The sequence below is a fragment of the Nyctereutes procyonoides genome, unplaced genomic scaffold (genome assembly GCF_905146905.1).
Source record: "Nyctereutes procyonoides isolate TBG_1078 unplaced genomic scaffold, NYPRO_anot_genome, whole genome shotgun sequence".
NCBI lineage: Eukaryota > Metazoa > Chordata > Mammalia > Carnivora > Canidae > Nyctereutes > Nyctereutes procyonoides.
This window is the reverse complement of record NW_026575032.1, coordinates 4,676,145-4,696,142: the sequence shown is the minus strand read 5'-3', so window position 1 is coordinate 4,696,142 and position 19,998 is coordinate 4,676,145. Positions and strand designations below refer to the sequence as shown.

Here is a 19,998-nt window from a genome sequence, read left to right as displayed (position 1 = left end):
GTGTCATATGAGGAGAGTAGCCATTTCTTTAGTCCACCATTTTACTCCCAGTGCCAAGGAGGAGCTCAGCAAAAATCTGTCACATGAATGAACAGATGAATAAGTGAATGAATGGATTAAAAATATTCGGTGTATGAGGGAAGTGCCGTGGGCTGAATTATGAACTTGGTAGAACAAATGCAAATGGCTAAAGTAAGTGACGACCAATAATTTGTTATAGACTTTCTAAAGATAGGTATGATGATCAGAAGTCCAGCTACTTTTATAGGAACAATCTTACCTTTTCTTTGCTCAACACAAGCAATTACCTGTTTGAGAATCTCGATGAGCTTGGTTAGGTGGAATTCCTCCAAGAGATATAGTGAGCACATCGAGGCCACCAAAATCCTGGGTAGGGTGGATGATATCTCTGTTATATAGTCTGTCTATGGACAGTACTGTGGCTGTTCCATTTTTTCCAATTAGAAAAGTATGCCAGTGGCCATCTGCAACATACACTTCAGGAATATTTCTCTCCACTTTCCCGGCAATTCCTGCATCCGATGTAAAATGCACTTTGCCATTTTTAATCTGTAAAATGTATTAAAAGTAATGTACAATTAAATTATGATGTGCTTGAAGAAAATAGAATAAAAATGAAATGAAACCTTCAAATATTGATCAATTTAAAGCCAATAGACTAGCTGAGGAGTCTGGCTATATCAGGGTATACTTACCGAGCCTGCTTCTACAAATTTAGGTGACATATACTTTCACATTCAATCATTTCAATAGTTTTCAAGGTGTATTATATTCATATGTAATTTTTCCAGATGCATAGAATTATTTTCCAGAACACAACTGAGATAATAATGGAGTGAAAACCCATTTTATGATAAGTAAAGTACACCTTTTTATAATTAGTTATCATTTAATCACAATGGTAAGTGTAAAAAAAAAAATCCGTCAGTTTAGTAAATGGTCCAGCATAGTAAAAAAAAAAATGCTATAAGTACTTGCAAAAAGAAACATCAATGCTTAGGAAAAAATGAAGCAGAGTGGGGAAAATAGAAAAAGAAATTATTTTATCTGTACCGCGCTGGAAATTTAGAAGAAAGCATGCCTATTGTTTATATCATTTATTGAGATGAAAACTATGATGAACAATGAGTGAATTCTTAATAATGAGGTGTCTGGGAAAGTCTTTACTTTGGCTGCCTTTTATAATTTATCTAAGGGGTATTTAGTTTCTTTTACTTTGCCCAGTAGAACATTGGGTAACAGGATGCTCCTGCTCCAGTTTCCAGCTACCAAGTTTCCAGTATTCTAAGTACTTAAGAAAATGAAATAATTTATGAGGCAAGATGAACATTTGGTTCAGAGAGCATAATCCCATCATGCTGCCAGACAGAGCCAGTGCCTGGGCTGGGGGATGAAGTGGCACTGTGTATCGAATGACAGGGATGAAAGGATGGATCAGTTATTTTGTCACTCAGATCAAATGCTATTTCTACATGCAACAAACACATCTGGTAGAACTAAAAATCAGCTCAATTTTGCTTTGTGGAAAATATGCCTAACACATTTACATACGTTATTCATATTGTAATATTTTATTAAAACAGTCTCTCTAGATAATAATATATTTCAGTACCAAACTCAGATGGGAAAAGAAAAGAAAGTTGTGGTTAAATGACAATAACATTTCATCAAATGGGCAAGATCTCATGAAATATACAGTAAAAACAGCAACCCCTCTTTGGTTAGAGCCAGAGTCCTTCTGGAAAGAAGCCTTGGGAAGAGCCTTTTCCCAGCTTTGCGTTTCCCTCCTACCTGATCAGTCCCTGGCATCCTTTTATTTGATCAGTTCTAAGAGAGTCTTTAGAATACACCATGGGGTTTGGTGAATGAGAACACAAGTTCCCATTGCAACATTTCTAATGTTTTGCTTCTCCCCAGTAATACTCTACGTGGCTCTTGTATCCTTCCTAACTTTGAAAACATCATGCTCATTTTAATGCAATCTTTTTTAGCCTCACTCAACAGAAAAAATCAAACAAACAAAAAAACTATATGCCAAGACAATAGAATTGATTTGGAATAGAAATAAAGCCCATCATCTGACATGATCACAAAACTCCAAATATGGAGAACTACAACATGCCCTGAAAGAAGGGAGATGTGTGAAACACTTTATACCATCAACACAATTAGACACAAGGGTGCTTCCTTCTGTTTTTCTGTCTAAAATTATCTCTACCTAATTTCTTTTTTATCTTAACAGACCCTATCTATTCTCCACATTCTCTTTTCTCCTCACATTGCTATTGCTACCCACTCTTGCCACTCTCCCCTCAAACCACTTGAAAGCCCATTTACTCAACTGTCTTTTTTATTTTCAAATATATCATCTAGCTGCCTTTGTGTGTGTAAGAGAGAGGGAGAAGGGAAAGATGGCTTGATGCAAAGAATGAAGAAAGAAAGAAAAAGAAAGAAAAAAAGAAAGAAAGAAAGAAAGAAAGAGAAAAAGAGAAAAAGAGAACGAGAGAAAGATGCTGTCAGAAAGTGAGCCAGAAGAAAGAAAGAGGAAAACCAGGGGCCTTAGTCAATGATAAGCTAAATGAAAAGTAACAGTCCCTTCTGACTAGCTTCCTAGCCTGTGTAAGTAGATCGTATTCCTGTCATCCAAAAAACTTGCCTGCTTACTTACAACAGCCATTCTCTTCCTGTCTATTTTGTTCTCCTTATTCACTGATTTTTTAATCTACTTATTTTACCTGCCAAGCCCCTTAATCTCTAAAAAGCTGCTTTTCAAAATATTCATACAAAAGAAATGTGCATTTTGGTCTGCATTAGTCATTATTTTTATTCATTAGCATTTGCTTTTCCTTCAGGAAAAAAAAAATCTCTTTCTAAGTGCTTGCTACCAAAATAAGAAAATCTGGAAAAGTTGCATGCTGCTGTCCTGTTGGTAATGAAAGATTTTATGGTGACAAAAATGGATCCTGACATTCAGCTTCTTCCTTAAGAAAAAAAAAAAATTCAGTCTCTGATTTCTTCAACCACATTGTATTTTGTATCTCTTGGCTTAACGAGATAATGTACAGAAATATTTCATATGTCATTTAAATGGCATGAGGACTTGGAAGCAGCTTAACAGATAATGCACAGACCTCAATGTCAAAGCCTCTCAATGCATACAAAAAGTGTTTCTTGTAGCCCGTGAAGGTTTACTTCTTTTTGTACTTCATTACTTTCTTTGGTTCTGATAAACTTTCTAGTAAAAATTATAAACATCAAATAATAATATAATATAGTGACATATGTGCTTTGTTTTGCAGTAACTTTATTAATTCTGAACTGGGCTCTTTGTTTCAATAATGGAGGTAGAGTTATAACCTGAAGATGTTCTCCATACTGGATTAGAGTGGGGTTTTTCAACCTCATTATTCTTGACATTTTGGACTAGGTAATTCTTTGTGGTGGAGTGCAGTATTGTGCAATGTAGGATATTTAGTGATATGCCTGACCTCTACCTACTAGATGCTAATAACCCCCTTCCTCACTGAGACAATAAGAAATGCCTCCAGATTGAAAAAGAAGAAAAAAAAAAGTTTTAGCATTTTAATAAAATATTTCATCAAGTAAAAAAAAAAATTGCCAATGTCCCCTGGGTCGGGGGATGAGGGAGGGGTAAGCATCAACCCCAGTTGAGAATGACCGAGCTAGGATGATTGTGGGAATTTGGGGAAGATTTTTTCATAGTGTTTATTAAAGATTTGTGCCTGCGACATAACAACCAGAGTTGACTTGGATGCAGAAAAATTTTATGAATAAAGAGGCTGAACTTGAGAAGTGAATGTCCATTTTTATTTTTAGTATTATACGTGAATTAAACCTAGTGATTTTGTATGTGCAGTGCTGTTTGTCTTCATGAACTCAGCTTTTAGTAATTTTTAAAATACTAACTTATAGGTGCAAATAATACATGAAATCTGGGTTTATGTCCTTCATAATTTACCAAAATTCATATGAAAGTTATGAGTAGAATTATAATATCAAAGTGATATTAATAGAAATCAGCCAAGATAACTAAACTAAAAGAAACTGATAATTTAAAAGATGAGGTCTTATTTGTGGGAAAGAAAGCAGACTTAAGTCTTAGAAATTCAGAAAACTAAGAGCTGAAGGAAAATTCATAGGTAAGGAAATTATTCACCAGTTTAGCATCTCATTTAGAGTTAAAATATTATGTAAAAGCCTTGTGATAAATTGATACATTGTTCTCATGAAAGGAATATTTAAAAATAATTTATTTAGACTCAGCTGTAATTTAACTTACAGTAATTCCAAAGATACTTAATTTCACAGGCTAACCCCTGTGAAATTAGTGAATTGGCTGTATGTTCTAGAATCAAGCCAGATAATTTAAAAATGTTTTTCCTTATTCTACTCTCACCAATTAATACAGACATATCAATGTTTGGAGTAATTTTTGGAGATTTTTTTTTAATTTTAGACACATCTTTTTGTTTTAGTTTGTTTAAAAGTAGAGAAATAAAAGCAATATAAATTTTTATTTGACAAAATAGATTGCAACAAATTCTTTCTGTGCTGGCCTACCTAGCAGTGGTCTTTACTCTAAACCAAGACAAAAGTGTTTAGAAACCAAACCATTCAGATCTTTGTTACTCTGGCCAATGCCTGGGGAATAGTTAAGATAGATGATATTGGAATAGTGCCCAGCATTAGTCGGAACTCTAATGGGTTGTAAAGAAAAGGACAGAAATTATGGGCGAAGTGATTTAAACCATGACACAGCAGGCGGTCTAATCAAATGAAGTCACCATTAGCTTTTATCTTACCTTCACAGTAGTGTAATTGCTGCTTTCTTGGATATGGATTAAAATGCCATTCTCGCTTCTTGTTCTGAATTTTATTTCCAGACTGTTCACACCAAAAGGCTCCAACATGGCACCTCGTATGCTCTGTTTTAACAAATATTCCCGCTTCTCATTCTGACTCATGTGGTAATCCAAGCGCCCTTTGCCTTCTAATGATAAGGCAGTGTCAGGAGTAATAGCTGAAAGCCAATGAAGAAAGAGAAAAATGAATGCATCCATTAGGCTTCTTAAAAAGTTTTTAGAAGTGACAAGAATTATAAAAAAGGATAACAAAATATCAGGTTTTTGGAATCAATGTTCCCCAATTCCCCCCTTAAAAAAATTATTTCCACTTGTGAAATATTGCATAAGTTAATTTCAAATGCTTAAGTCCAATTCAGAAGCACTAATCATTTGGGAAATATTCGTTAATATATTTGATATATGATATAAATCCTGAATGCCTATAGAGATACCACCTGTTAAAAATACGGAATTGAAAAATGTATTTATAATAAGTTTTACTGTTTCCGAAATTCATGAATGAATGTACATTTTCATAGCTAAGTGATTTATAATCTTAAGCTTCTAGCACATTACAAATTCGGACAAAGATGTGCATGAATTTTTATATTTGTAGTAACTGTTGGTAGTAATAATCATATGATCATGTAGAATTTAATTTATCATTATATGTAATTGTCATGTATAATTATAATTCATCATAAAGTGATAAAATGTTCACACTACTGAACTTTAGAAGTTTTAGTGACGGTGAATATAGCTAAAGAAAGGACATAAAGCAACTGAACTCAAAAGGGCCTCAGCTATGGATAGTATACTTTATAAAGGTAAATTTTATAATATGTGAGCTATATCTCAATTTAAAAAAAGGACCTCAGGCATTTCTCAAGCCAATGACCCATTTCATATTCCAGATGTAAATGGGTTCCTACTTACCAAATACTCACTACTACAGAAAAATATTGACACCAAATTTTTTTTATGTTTTGATTTTGTCCTAAAACTTAAACATAATTATATCTTCTGCTAGTAAGATTTTTTGGCTTACACTATATCCTTAATGTGATCATGATGTTCTATTCATTCTCATACTTTTATAGAATCAAAACTTCTTAAGAAGTGGTCAAATAATGGCAATGATTTAAGTAGTAATCACATATTTGAAAATAAAGCAAATTTTATAGACGAAACCATTAGTGTTAGTGGGATGCCCAGCTTATAATTAGAGAATGCCATGTTCTAATGATGGCTTGAACATCACTAACGTCTTATTAAAAATAGTATTAGCATTTAAAAGCAAATAACAAATAAAAATATTTAAAAAGACTCAAAACCAATTCCAATAATTGTCTATTAAAATTCAAGGACTGGAGCATCTGGGTGGCTTAGTCGGTTGAACATCCAATTCTTGATTTCAGCTCAGGTCATGACCTTAGATTCATGAGATCAAGTTCTGCGATGGGCTCTGTGCTTAATAGGAATCTGCTTGAGATTCTCTCTCTACCTCTGCCCCTCCCCCTCCCTTCTCTCTCTCTCTCTCTCAAAATAAATGAATAAATTCTTCAAAAAAATAAAATTCAAGTATCACCCTTAATTATAATAGGTCATACTGCCATTATATGATGTTTGAACTCAGTTTTCAGTCATTTAGTATTTATACTTCTCTACCACATAAAAAATATTTACTGGATAAATATCCCCTAAAGGCAGATAATATTAAGCCAAAATGTGGTATAGCCCTCAACCTTGTAAATCATCTAATATTCCTATATATTAGTTTTACTAAATCAATAAGAAAATGGTTTAAAAATTCAGTAAATAAGTCTAAAAGAATACCACTCTTCAAGTTAAAAAAAAAAACAAGTAGAAAATGTTACTATATTTTACCAAGTATTACCATTTAACATTTTCAACATTTAGAAAGAAAACAATTCTTGAATACAATTATATATTTGAGTGCATATATTTATACTTTTCACGATTATTATAATTTCCAGTGGAAGATAAAACAGCTTGCATACATTTTTCACAGTATTTCCCAGTTAGTCCTTCTTTGCAATGACACTGCTGCCATGACCAGTAGTCCGTACATGTGCCTCCATGTTGGCAGGGACTATGAGTACAAGCACCTTCTAGTCTAGGACATCTAAAATGAAATCACAATGAAGACTCATAAGGCACAAAATAAAGTGTGGGGGGAATTTGTTTAAATTAGATGTAAAGTTTTATTAGCTTGCTTAGTTTCATGCACTCACTTCTTTGAAACTCAAGTTACAACTACATCTGGAGCACCTAATTGAATTAGGGAGCTGTCCTGTGACACATGTTCTGCCTCTTTCGTAAAGGAGAAAATTAAACAAAATGACATCTTGCACAATACAGAAAAAGAGGTGATAATTTCCTCTTGAAATTAATTCTTATTTGAGCAGGACATCTTTGGTTAATATGACATCTCCTCCCTCAGACAACTCATTCAACTGATGCTTACTGAATGCTTACTATATGCCAATTATAAGTATACTATTCTAAGCATAAGGGTAAAGTGATGAGAAAATCCATATGTTCATGAAGTATTTCTTTTTCCTGTGGAGGAGGCAGTCAAAAAACAAAAGAAAACAAAAATTAGGTAAACGAGTAGGATGTTAGAATGAAAAAAGTTCTACAGGAAAATTAAGATAGACAAAAGAGTATCGGGAGCTTTTGGGGGGAAGGGATGGTGTTGCTGGTCCTCTAGATTCATCAGTGAAGGACCCATCTTTGTAAAGACCTAAACAAATTGAGGGAGCAAAGCATATGTGGTAGAAGATCATTCCAGGCAGAGGAAACAGCAAGTAAAATCTTGAAGTATAAGTGTACCTATAGGGTCCCAATGCAGTTGAAGCAGAGTGAACAAGAAAAAGAAGCATATGGAAATATGGTGACACAATTAAGAGAAAGGCTATATCATGAAGGCCTTCTGAGTTAAAGTTAGAACTGACATCTGTATTTCACTGTCATTCTGGTCACTGGTGGATTGGATGTGAGGTATGTCAGAAAGAGAGGAGTCAAAGGAGTCAATGTGTTGACTGAACAGGCGGGTGGCTTGAGTTATCAGTATCTAAGACAGGGAAAACTGTGGAAGAAGTAGATTTGGAAGGAGTCAGGAAGGAAGACCAGAGGTTCCATTTTAAACTTCAGTCTGTGGGACACTTGGGTGGCTCAGCGGTTGAGCATCTGCCTTTGGCTCAGGGCGTGATCCCAGGTCTGGGGATCTAGTCCTGCATCAGCTCCCTGCAGGGAGCCTGCTTCTCCCTCCGCCTATGTCTCTGCCTCTTTCTCCCTCCCTCTCTCCCTCTCTCTCTCTCTATGTCTCTCATAAATGAATACATAAAATCTTTTAAAAAATAGAATTAAATAAAATAAACTTCAGTCTGAGATATTTGTCAGAAAGACAGGTGAGACATTGAGTAGGTGGTGGGGTATCAGGGTCTAAAGTTCAGGGAAGAGGCCAAGTAGAAGATAACCATTTGAGAGTCACCAGTTTTAGACACAGTACTTAAAACCAAGGACTATAACACATGGTTTAAACAATTAACACCTAGTTTAAATAATGAATATAGATATACAAGAGAAGAGGTCAAGCCTATGAGAAAAAGTCAGAGTAGAAAACTGGGAGTGTACCATGTGCTGGTGGACAAACTAATAGAGTATTTTTAGTGGGAGGGAGTGATGAATATCAAAGTTCAAATAAGATGAAAACTGACCATTGTTTTTAGCAATGCAAAGGGTATTGATCACATTGACAAAGATAGAACAATTTTTCAAAAAGAGAGAATATGGTAGCCAGGGAGAAAAATGGAATGAAGTCTTTTTTTAAAAAATGGAAGAAATAACAGCATGGATTGAAATGAGGAAAGAGACACTGACGAGTTAGCAGGAAAGGTGTTTTTAGAAGGTTTTGGGGGATTGGATCTGTTACATAAAAAGGGACTGGTCTTTGTGGGAATGAAAGTAGTTCAATCATATTAATGGGATACAAGGTATACTATAGGACGGATGCATGCATGGGCAAATGTGGAGGAACAAGCTTCAATGTTATTTTCACAATTCCTAAATCAATGCTGGAAACCTAACTATAGATAGGAAAATAAAATGTTTTATGTCAATCAAATTACTGGTTGTTAAAGATGTATCGAGTTTTTGAAAATATAGGTTGTATGTAAAACTATTTAATATCAAATAGTTTTTTGCATGCATCAGCACTGACATTTATATATTATTATGTGCCAGGTTCTTTTCTGTGTGATTTACCCTACTTAAATCATTATAATTTTCCCAATAACTTCTTAAGGTAATGTGAAGTATATACAAGCATACGTGCATACATATATTTTTCTTAGACTCCAGAAAACAAGAGTTAACTTTCTAACTAAATATCACATTTTATGCCAAACAAAATTTAGCAACTATAAATAAATATTTATAATTCAAAGCAGTGTAAACATATTTGATGCTTTTAGGGCTTTGGGCATAAGAATCTCATCTTTAGATGTTTAATTATGTAAATTTTGTGCATTTTTTCTTTAAAATAGTAAAAAATAGAATTGCCATACTGATCTAGGATGCCTTGTGCTGCCAAAGCTTGGCTGGGTTCCAGAGGCCTTCCATTGACTGCAAATTCCATTATGCACCCGACAAAATCGTGGCTTTCCACATGTCCTCTCCTCTGAAGGATCGGTTCTAGCGATCTGATACCTCCAACTGTGACTCGATTTGGCTGAACATCAAGAGTCCTACATAAGAAAGCAAAGATAAGTATATTAGTTCCAACATGATAGATTTCAGTAGAATGTTTAGTTTTAAAAAGAGTGAACATAACTTTTTCTGGCATGTGTTATAGCGTGGCAAATTTGAATGGAAAATATTACCTATTGTTGCATATCCTCCAACAGATTTTTACAGAATTATTAGGTTTTCAAGGTATGAAAAATAATAAAACTTATGGAAATGACATTTTCAATTAGTCAAATGGGGTGTATAAAACAATGTTGAATTAGCAAGAGGAAGCATACTCTCAGAAAGGAGCTACAGTCCAGTAGAAATAGTGACAACTCTAATATTAATGTTAGTTTATATTTTTTCTCCACTACAAGATGATAGTAATGCCAATAATTTAATTAAGGTCATGGGTGATGTGTCAATAGTTCTTTTTCTCTGTTGCTATTTCTATTAAAATCATTTATGTTTTAGATGGCATAATGCTGTTTCAGCTTGAGGTGCCATTGAAAAAATATCTGTGGATAATTGTTGCATATAATTTTCAGAGGAGGTATTTAAAGAGTGGGGTCCTTAGCCTAACCTCGCAGGACCCAGGTCACATGCAATGATTTCATGAATCATCTCAAACAGTATAGGCTATGTCACTCTTTCCTTCCTCTAGCTTTATCCTCATGTCTGCTACTTCATTTCACACCATTTTTCATATTCTGTACAGAAATTATTAATTTCTTATTTTACAGCATGAAAATTCTTTTGGAGAGGATAGACTATTATAAACTTTCATAACGCTTTAACATAATAAAATTATCTTTAAACGTATAATTTCCTTTTTTAAAAAAATAAGCTCCATGCTCAGTGTGGAGCCTAACACAAGGCTCGAACTCATGACCCTGAGATCCAGATCTGAGCTGAGATCAGAAGGCAGACGCTCAGTTCACTGAACTATCCAGGCACCCTTGTATAATTTCCTTTTTAATGTCAATAGATAATAAAGATCAAACTCATAATTTTACTCACCAGTCATCTGAAACTGCCACATTACTGACAGTGCAATACCCGGGTTCTTGGTTCTCAGAACAAGAGTCCACAGTTAAGGAAGCTGCCTATAAAGCAGGAGAGGGAAACATTGATCTTGGGTTCTGCTGTCCCTATTGTTCTTTTCAGCCAACACTGTCCAGTACTTGTTTCTACATGGACATGATTTTAAATTGTGATAACATTTTGACTTAGTATATTGTGACATAATACAATTATAATATCAAAATTTGGGCACTATTTTACATGTCTAAAATTGCAAAATCATTACATGTAAGAGGTGGGAAGACACTTTGAAAAATCTTCTCCACCCCCCTTGTTTTATAAATTAAAAATTATAAATGCCACTAATGTCGCTTACAATATCATACCAGAAACTTATGGGACATACGGGACATTTCCTGGGATTACAATCTCAAGAAACATGTTTAAGGTAGTATCCACCTATTCTAACAAGAGAAAAGACATTAGATTTCTGATTCCAGAAGTCTTATTCCAATAATATTTTAGCCATATTTACAAAAATATCTCCAGAGCATAGTGTAAATAGTATCACAGCAATCTACAAAAATTATTATACTGTACTAAAGTTTGAGATAAAGAAAAGAAGTAAACAAAAGTAAACAAGTCAGTTAGATGCCCCATTCCAGTTAGGATAAGAATCTTTACTTTAAAAAAAAGAATCTTATTATTAGAATGCATTATTGTCTATTGCGATACAGTAGAAACTACCCAATAATATTTAAATCGCAGCTAACTGTAACTGTTTTTGTATTCCAAGGGATGCATACCCCTAAGACAAAACTCTTCTGTTTACTAGAACATACGAATACTGTATTTGATCAATAAATGGAGTCGTCAAATTATAGTCACAAGGTCCAAGAGTATGAAGTCAGAGTTCTATATATTGAGTAATGGCCCGAGAGAAGGTTGTGGTCTGGTTTAAGACCCACCTGTTGCATATTCAAATTATTCTGTGCTCTGAATGCTATTGTGATGCCCCTCCTTCATTCCCCAAACTGCAGTAAAATTCTGCAATTAACAAAACTTTGCAAATTTTAGTTGGTGAAATGATAAGGATGATATTCACAATATAGTTAGTATATCAGAAAATGGCCTGTAAATCACAGGAGGATGCCTAACTCCAAATCCAGAAGTACAGGAGAACTAAGGTAGTTTCTCCCAAGGCAACAGTAAAGGGTCCTACTTAAATTTGCTTGAATGGCACAGTATGGGGCTAATCCAACTTTGTCCACTATATAATAAAAATATAAATACTATGCAAGGATTAATTTATAAGAATGGCTACCATTTGAGGTTCATTGTAACAAAAGCAAAGGAAATGTCAGCAGTGGCTCAGGGAGGTTAAACGAGTTGACTCACGTTACACCTGACTTACTTGCGAAGGTATCAAGTTTTCTGCCCTCCTGAATTATAAGGAAATGATTCATTTCCTTAACATCCAATGTTTATCAATAGTGTATATTATTTTTAGAGATTGTCCATAAAAATTTATAGCTGGATGGGAGATAAGTAAAAGTGTATCTTAAATATTACACATTTCAAAAATAAAGAATGGGGTCTCTTTATAGTTTTTGTGCATCAAATATTACTGGCTAAAATATTCAAAAATATTTCTCCCAGTTAATTATTAGAACTGATTATAAATGCCATACAATAGATTCTCATGAGCCATGTAAATCTTTTTTTGGCCACCTTCTCAAGGAAATTATAATAAATACTAACATTTTTAGGAAACATTTACACTTCCAATCCTATGTCAAGATTTCACGCCCAACTTACTTAACTCTTTCAATAGGTAAATTTTCTCAGTGTTCTATAATGATTGAGTGACATTCATTCTCAAAAGCATTAGGGGTTTCTGTGATACAATTTGTATCACTTATGTTGACTATTGACATAAGCACAATTCCCTTTTCTTCTAACACAAGGTGTTAACACTTCCCTCTCTGGATACTATGCAAAGTATCCCTCCATTCTAGAGACCCCTAAAGCTATCACAAGCTAGAGAATATCACCATAGATATTTATGAATGCTTCAACTAGGAGAGAAAAAAAAACCCATCTTACATAATGGCCTCATATTTCAATCTTAAAAGTTAGTATGTTTTTCTTATTTTCTCAAAGCTTCATGATACAGCACAAAGAATAGTGGAGGGGAAGTTTTATTTGAATAGCAGCTTGTGCAATTTAATCTCCAGAGTTAAATGCTCTTTCTCTTACCGTTGAATTTTTCTACCAGTACTGCTGTAAATTGAGATGTTTCTATCCTGTCTATTCAATGATTCAAAGCTGAGAGGTTAATGATTTTGCCAGTTTCTAACAAAATCCCTTTGAACTGCAGAAAATGACAGATTCAAAATCCAGTAGGGGCCTTATTTTGGATGTTTTCTAAAATAGGAAGACATTTTTTTCCTCTGACTGAAGTACTAATGACAAAGGTATTTTTTTCCACATTTGGTATTATTTAAAACTTGATGACTATGGCCACATATTACAAATCAACTGAAAGAATTTTTTCTCTAGCCCTTTTGGCATACACACAGTACCTCTTTCTTTGCTCTCTTTCTTGCTCCCAAAAGCTAGTTCCATAGAATCAAATGTTCATGAAATTTAAAGGGACCTGGGAGGTTATCAGATAAAATCGTCTATTCCACATAAAAGTCTGTTGACAGTATCTTAGTGATATGTTTATCTCGCATCTGCTTGGAGAGTTGAGGTGAGGTGCTACCTGCTATGCCCCATTAGGGTCCTATCAGTATTAGGAAATCATTATGGCTCATGGAGTCTGATATGTGATATGGGTACCAGATTCACATGCTTGTTCTAATTCTGTTTAATAATGCTGAGATAAATTGATAATCAGGAAAATTGGAATCTTCTAAATCAGCATTTTCCTAGAGGTCTTCCCTGAGCGTACTAGTTTGGTATCAAGCTGGTTTAAAAAAATCTTAGGCAGAAATGAGCATATCGACTTATTACCAATCTAAAAAATTACTATTTCCAAGTTTTGTTTGTTATATCCCTATTAAGATTCACTGAAGTCAGTGTGACTTTTTAGGCACTACTCAAAATTAAAACTTTATTGAGTATTGAGATTAAGTAAAACATTTTCTTTTAACCTTAAAAGGCTGAATGGGGGGGCAGTGTAGGAAACTCAAGATGACTAACATTTACCAAGCACCTACTTACTATCAAATATATACGATTTTGGATATGATTTATATTAATCTTTCCAATAATATCAAAAGGGAGATGTTATGCCTATTTATAAACTAAATGTTTATTTTCTGCTCAACCCCTTTTCAATAAACAAAGCCACCTTATTATCAAATCAAGACTCCAAATGAGTACTTTTCAAGTAGATTTTTTTAAATGAATTTTTCAAATATCGATGCTCTAAATTTTAATTAGTGTTACTAAATGTCATTCTTGTTTTGATCTCATTTTCAGAATGTTAGGGGTAATTTTGTTACATAAACATTTTATAAATTAAATATATTAGAAAAAGGTTGTAATTACAGAATATTAACACCAAGTTCTTAAGAAAATGGAAGACACCATATAATGAAAATGATTCATAAATTTCCATTAATACTGTTATTGTTTTCTCACATATATTTCAATAGAATGTATCTAATAACTTGGTAGAACCTGAGCTCATCACAGTGGATATGGAGATATCTGATTATTGAATATCCAAACATCTAACCTTGATGGTAATGATGTTAGCATCTGGTCATCTTAAGACTCATCACTATTCCTTTTTTTTCCATATATGAAAATATTTCTGTATTTAAAAAATTGTTTAAATCTTCTTTCCTATTTTATATTAGAATTGAACGGAGAAAAGCCATTATTGTATCTAATGTTCATAAAAAAAAAACACAAAACACATTGGATTTAAAGTATTTCTAAGAACAAATGGAAAATTTTGTCCTCTGATAAAGGCTGCTTGTTATCTACATTTGTCAGAAAGCAATTAATATAATAATATTGCTTCTGTCTTATGCTTTTATGAAATTTGTAATTATAAAGGGCAAACATTTTTCTTTTAAAACTATGGATCACAGAAAAAATAGCAAAAAACATGGTATAAAACATTTCCTATGTTCTTTAAGCAAGTTGCTTACATGTACTCCAACAATATAAAGTGTTCCCCTCAAAAAAGAAGTGTTCCCAAAATTTAATGTCAAAATACTTGTATCCTCAGAGAAACATATGATTCATTTGATCAGTTTCAGACTGATTTATATTTTTAAGATTTTTTCTAGATTGCCACAGAGCTAAAACTATAATCAATTTAGATCCCAAATTTCTTCATTTAAAAATGATTTCAGAGCATTTAATTTGTTCTTTTGGCTAATTTTTAATACATGACTTTAATTCTATTTCTTTTGCTAGCAAAATGTAAATTTTAAAGAGTATCTATAATTTTAAAAGCTTGATGGTAAAATCCAAAAATATTTTTAAATTGTTTTTGTTAGCATTTACTTTTTCAAAAATCCTTGATAGTTATCAAAAATGGGGAGAACGATAAAGAGTTAGTTGGGAAGGTAAATAAATGAATACATAAGTAAATAAGCCTTTCCATTCTATTGCTCTATATCAAATGTTTTCAAATGCTAATCGGGAAAATGCATCATGCATTTTCCTTTATAAAGAAAAATACTTGTTTAATTAACATAAGGACTAAATAAATATGCACAATCTTACACCATCTTATTGTAACACGAGAGCCATATAATTAAATGGAATATAACATGAGACTCTTTAATATTATTGAGTTTATAATTCTGAGAATACCTTAGATACTCAAGAAACAAAACTTCATTCCAATACAGTCCCATGTCATAGACCTCACAGATGACAGCATGTTGAGGTTCTGGTACAAAAAGGATTACTAACTACTGTATTGGAATATGTGTTAGTATCATCTTTTGTCAGTAATTTATTTGTAGGAAAGGTTTTTCATTTGTTTTTAAACTGTTTCTTCAGTTAGGGCTGGGATGCTTAGAAAAGTAGCCATTTTAAGTACAGTTCTGATGTGGCCTTAAACATATATAGGAAATGTATAAAATGAAATGTTTAGGCACTAGGGTGTTTTCTTCATTTTGTTACCTTTTGTTGTTTTTGAGTCAAGCTGATTTTTTGTGACAAATAGTTGTCATGAGCAAAAGAAAAATATTACCTATTCGCTGCTGTCGTTCATAACAAAACTGGTCAAATTTGCACTTCGATTCATGCTTTGACTTGAAGGCCTGATTGACTGGATGTGCAACAATAAAACAAGTTTTAATGTAGAATGAAATGTCTTACCATCCCTGCTCTCCGGGCAATCACAGTGTGAAAATGTCCATCTGACACCTTCTTCATGGTGGTGAGTTTATATGTACCACTGCCTAAATTATAAGAGAATCTTAGTCTTTCTTCAGCAATTTCAAGGGCCAAAAATTCAGCCCGGTCCCCTGTCTGGTTGTCATAGTTGTAAAGCAGTAAAGCATGACTTTTAATAGTTGCAAATTTGACATAAATATAGTTGTTATTGGGGTCCAAGCTGGGAAATTCCATGTATGATAATTCCTCAAATCCGTAACTATTCAACTCACAGTGTTTTCCAAAGACACCTGTAGATGGGAAAATTGACAAATTGACATATCAGATTCCAGTGAAGTGTTAGTAAATGACTTTGATTAAAATACTTCTAAGTTACAATAGTGAATCATGCTTTTAAAGACCCTTTTTGTATTATTCTCCAAAGAATGCTGTCTGAATTAAATAGAGATAGAACACATTAATGAACTGTGCTTGTTTTTCTTTGGCCAATTAGGAAACATATCTAAGTAGGTCCCATTTCTAAAAATTAGAGTTAATGGAATAGAGTATGTCTGAAGACATGGCTTTCCTGGAAAACTTTCCAAATTAGTTTGTCAAAACTTTTAGTTTTAATATGCTGTAATTTTTTACCGAGATACTTCCTTTCTAATATATACTTCTTAAAAACAATTTTAATTCAATTGAGGATGGTAAATTTTGTTTTGACCTTAAAAAAAATTAGTCCCTGTACTTGTGGTATTTTCAAGAACCACAAGACCAGGGAAGGGAATTACTGCTGTTAGGGAAGGAAAGAACTGTCTTAAGTTTTTATCTCTTTCTTGTTTTATACCTTCTTTGGGTATAACTTACAACAGGCTACTTTAAAATAGCTTTCTGCTTTTTTTCTGAAACCCAGCATTCCCACTTGTTTGTGCTGGTTCTTTTTCAACTTTAAAAATGAGTTTTATTGATGTTACAATGCTACGCCAAAATTCTTTTCCCACAAATATTAGTAGACTGTAGCAAATGATTGGAAAATTAACCCATGGCAATACATCATGATTCCTGTTAACTTTCAAAGGTTCTATTCCTTAATTTTGGCTGTACATATCTTGTAAATGCGTTAAATGTAGAGTTAGGGAATTGTTCAGCTAGAAGAAGCTAATGCCATCATTTTACAGAATATTTAAAACTTGCCTGAGGTCACAGAACTATGGGAGATGAAGCCAAAATTTGAGGCCTGATCTACTGATTGGTCTAGTTGTTTTGACTGAACTGCATCTCATGTCCAAATGTTCTTTAAATTGAAATGGCCTAGAGTCTGCTACAAAAGATTATGTTATCTTTTCCTTCTCTGTCAAGGCTGACATAATATTCATTATAAATGTGTAGGAAATATGCACACTATTTTTAAACATTAATTGAAATTAAAGAAAAAGCAAAGAACTTATAGAAATTATATATGATGTATATTATATGTCACACATTTATTTATGTTTAAGTATATTATATATGTCACAGTATTATATTTATAATTTATATTATGTATAACAAATATACAACTTTTAAAAATTTATTTCTAAAAAAATTATTTCTATTAAATATACATTTACTATATTATATATACCTTATATATATAGAAAGAGTAACCAAAGTTAAAGAAAAAAACAAAGATAAAGTATACAAATGAAATAGATTATTATTACTATTATTATTATTTTAAAGATTTTATTTATTTGTTCATGAGAGACACAGAGAGAGAGAGAGGCAGAGACACAGGCAGAGGGAGAAGCAGGCTCCATGCAGCGAGCCCGACGTGGGACTCGATCCTGGGTCTCCAGGATCACGTCCTGGGCCGAAGGCAGATGCTCAACCGCTGAGCCACCCAGGCGTCCCATGAAATAGATTGAGGGGAAAAAATGTATTATGTGTTCTCTCACACCTCTTCTGAATAAATTTTAATAAAAATATGAACATGGGATTAAAAATTCAATATGGAGGCGCCTGGGTGGTCTGGTAGGTTAAGCAACCAACTCTTGGTTCCAGTTCAGGTGGCAATCTCAAGGTAATGAGATTGAGCCCCATATGGGCTCTGGGCTAAGCGAGGAGTCTGCTGAAGTTTCACTCTCCCTCTACCTCTGCCCCTCCCTGTCTTTCTCTTTCCCTTTCTCTCTCTCAAATAAATAAATAAATCTTTAAAAAATTGAATCTAAGTATATGTAGAAAGAATATAGGTACTGGAAAGATGTCCTGTATTTTTATTCAAATTTATACTTGCCACAAATAGATTCCAACATCTTCAAGCATTAAAATATTTATTTAAGGAATATTTTTGTTCTTAAAGAGTTTTGTTACTGTTTCTGGAGGTAGATTTTTGTTTTTGAAATAAAATAAAATTTATTTATTTTTTTTTGAAATAAAATAAAATTTAATGAAGATTTCAAAACAGCCCTCCAAATGAAATGTCATGAAATAAAACTACATAAGATCAAGAGAAATTAGTGCTCACTTCGGCAGCACATGTACCAATATCAAGAGCAATTATTAAAATTACTCTAATAAGGAATATTCTGTTTGTGGGTAGTTATATATACATAAATATGGAGTTATCATTATACAGGTTCCTTTTATAAAATCTTAAGCACTTTGTTTTTCTAACACACAATCTTAAAAAATCAAAATCTAAAAAAATTTTAAAAATCCAAACAACAAATCTTTCACTGATGAGAAAGTAAACAGTGCAAATTTTTTTCCAACTTCAAAATTATAGTTAAGATGTTGTTTTATAGGATGCATGTGTAACTAACTCCAGCTATTTGTTTGAGGCATTCCATCTGTCCTTTGTATTTGTATGTTTCACCCACATTCAATTTGAAAAGGAAAATACTTTGTCCTTTTAATTCTATCTTTCTGGTCTCAAGTCATGTATTATTGTTTCAAGGTTTTCTGTTTTCTTTTCTTTTATAAATCTTCTGTTGCCAGCTGACAATGTCAAAGTTTAAATATTTTTTTTTGTTTTTTTTTTTTTTGCCACTGGAAGAAATGGAGGGAGAAGTCTGCACTGCCAGCTGCATGTGATCTGTCTCTAATTTATATTGCTGAGCTAGTCCCCTGGAGATCTCTGGTAGGGTGAGGGCAAGATCCATTTGGACCCCGAAACACTTTGCCCCAATAGGCAATGATTGTTCTATCAGCTACACGACAGCAATGATTTGTTTTATATTTGATATCAATTATTTTATTATTTTATTTTTTTGATATCAATTATTTTAAATCTTCATATTTGCAAAAGAAATGCAAAGAAATCTATAAAAATGCAAAAACCTTTCTTCAGTCACTTGAAAACCATTTTTTTCCACTTTCCATTTCAATCCCTTTTTCTTTCATTCCAAATACAAGTTAAACCATGAAACCTGCTTGTGGTTATCTGTCGAAAGCAGTGCCCTTTAGGATTATAAGAGATTACTGAAAGAAGTTTTGGGAGATCTAAAATTGGGGTTATTTTGACCTTAATCTGCTTTTCACTGCCTCAGAGGCATTTCTGGTTAAGAATCTCAGAGAAATTTTAAAAAGCAGGGATTCTGTAAATGTCATACTAGACTGAAAATGTGTCCTAGTCGCTGTATCATCTTGGGGTAGTTTTGTTTTGTGTTCATTTTTTGACTTTAGACAAAGCCCTCAATTTCTGGGCCTCAGCACCATTGCTAAAATGCATGGCACACAATTAGATACTTATATTTTGTTTTTCATTATCATTTTATTGACATTGTGCTTTATGAGAATAAAACTAGATAGAATCATGAAGTTATCTGAAAATGAATTAACATTACATTTTATTACTACTAGAAACCTCAGATTCTTTTATAGTTCTATTCACAACTGTGGATTGAGAGTCTCTTTTCAGAGTCCACATAGCTCAGTGATTGCTCAAGGAAAGACTGGAAAAATATCTTTCTCCTCTCTTGCTTAGGGAGAGAGATAG

The 19,998-nt window shown here is 33.1% G+C and overlaps 1 protein-coding gene across 1 annotated transcript in view; it reads right to left on the bottom strand.

Moving 5' to 3' along the window:
- Positions 1-19,998, bottom strand: part of FAT4 (FAT atypical cadherin 4) — a 175,464-nt gene that overhangs the window by 5,017 nt on the left and 150,449 nt on the right. The window contains exons 11-16 of the mRNA XM_055317010.1: positions 16,020-16,327; positions 10,662-10,747; positions 9,479-9,658; positions 6,908-7,032; positions 4,845-5,062; positions 309-570 (exon numbers count right to left, since the gene is read on the bottom strand). Of these exons, the coding sequence (XP_055172985.1) occupies positions 309-570; positions 4,845-5,062; positions 6,908-7,032; positions 9,479-9,658; positions 10,662-10,747; positions 16,020-16,327 (1,179 nt within the window). The remainder of the gene's footprint in view (positions 1-308; positions 571-4,844; positions 5,063-6,907; positions 7,033-9,478; positions 9,659-10,661; positions 10,748-16,019; positions 16,328-19,998) is intronic.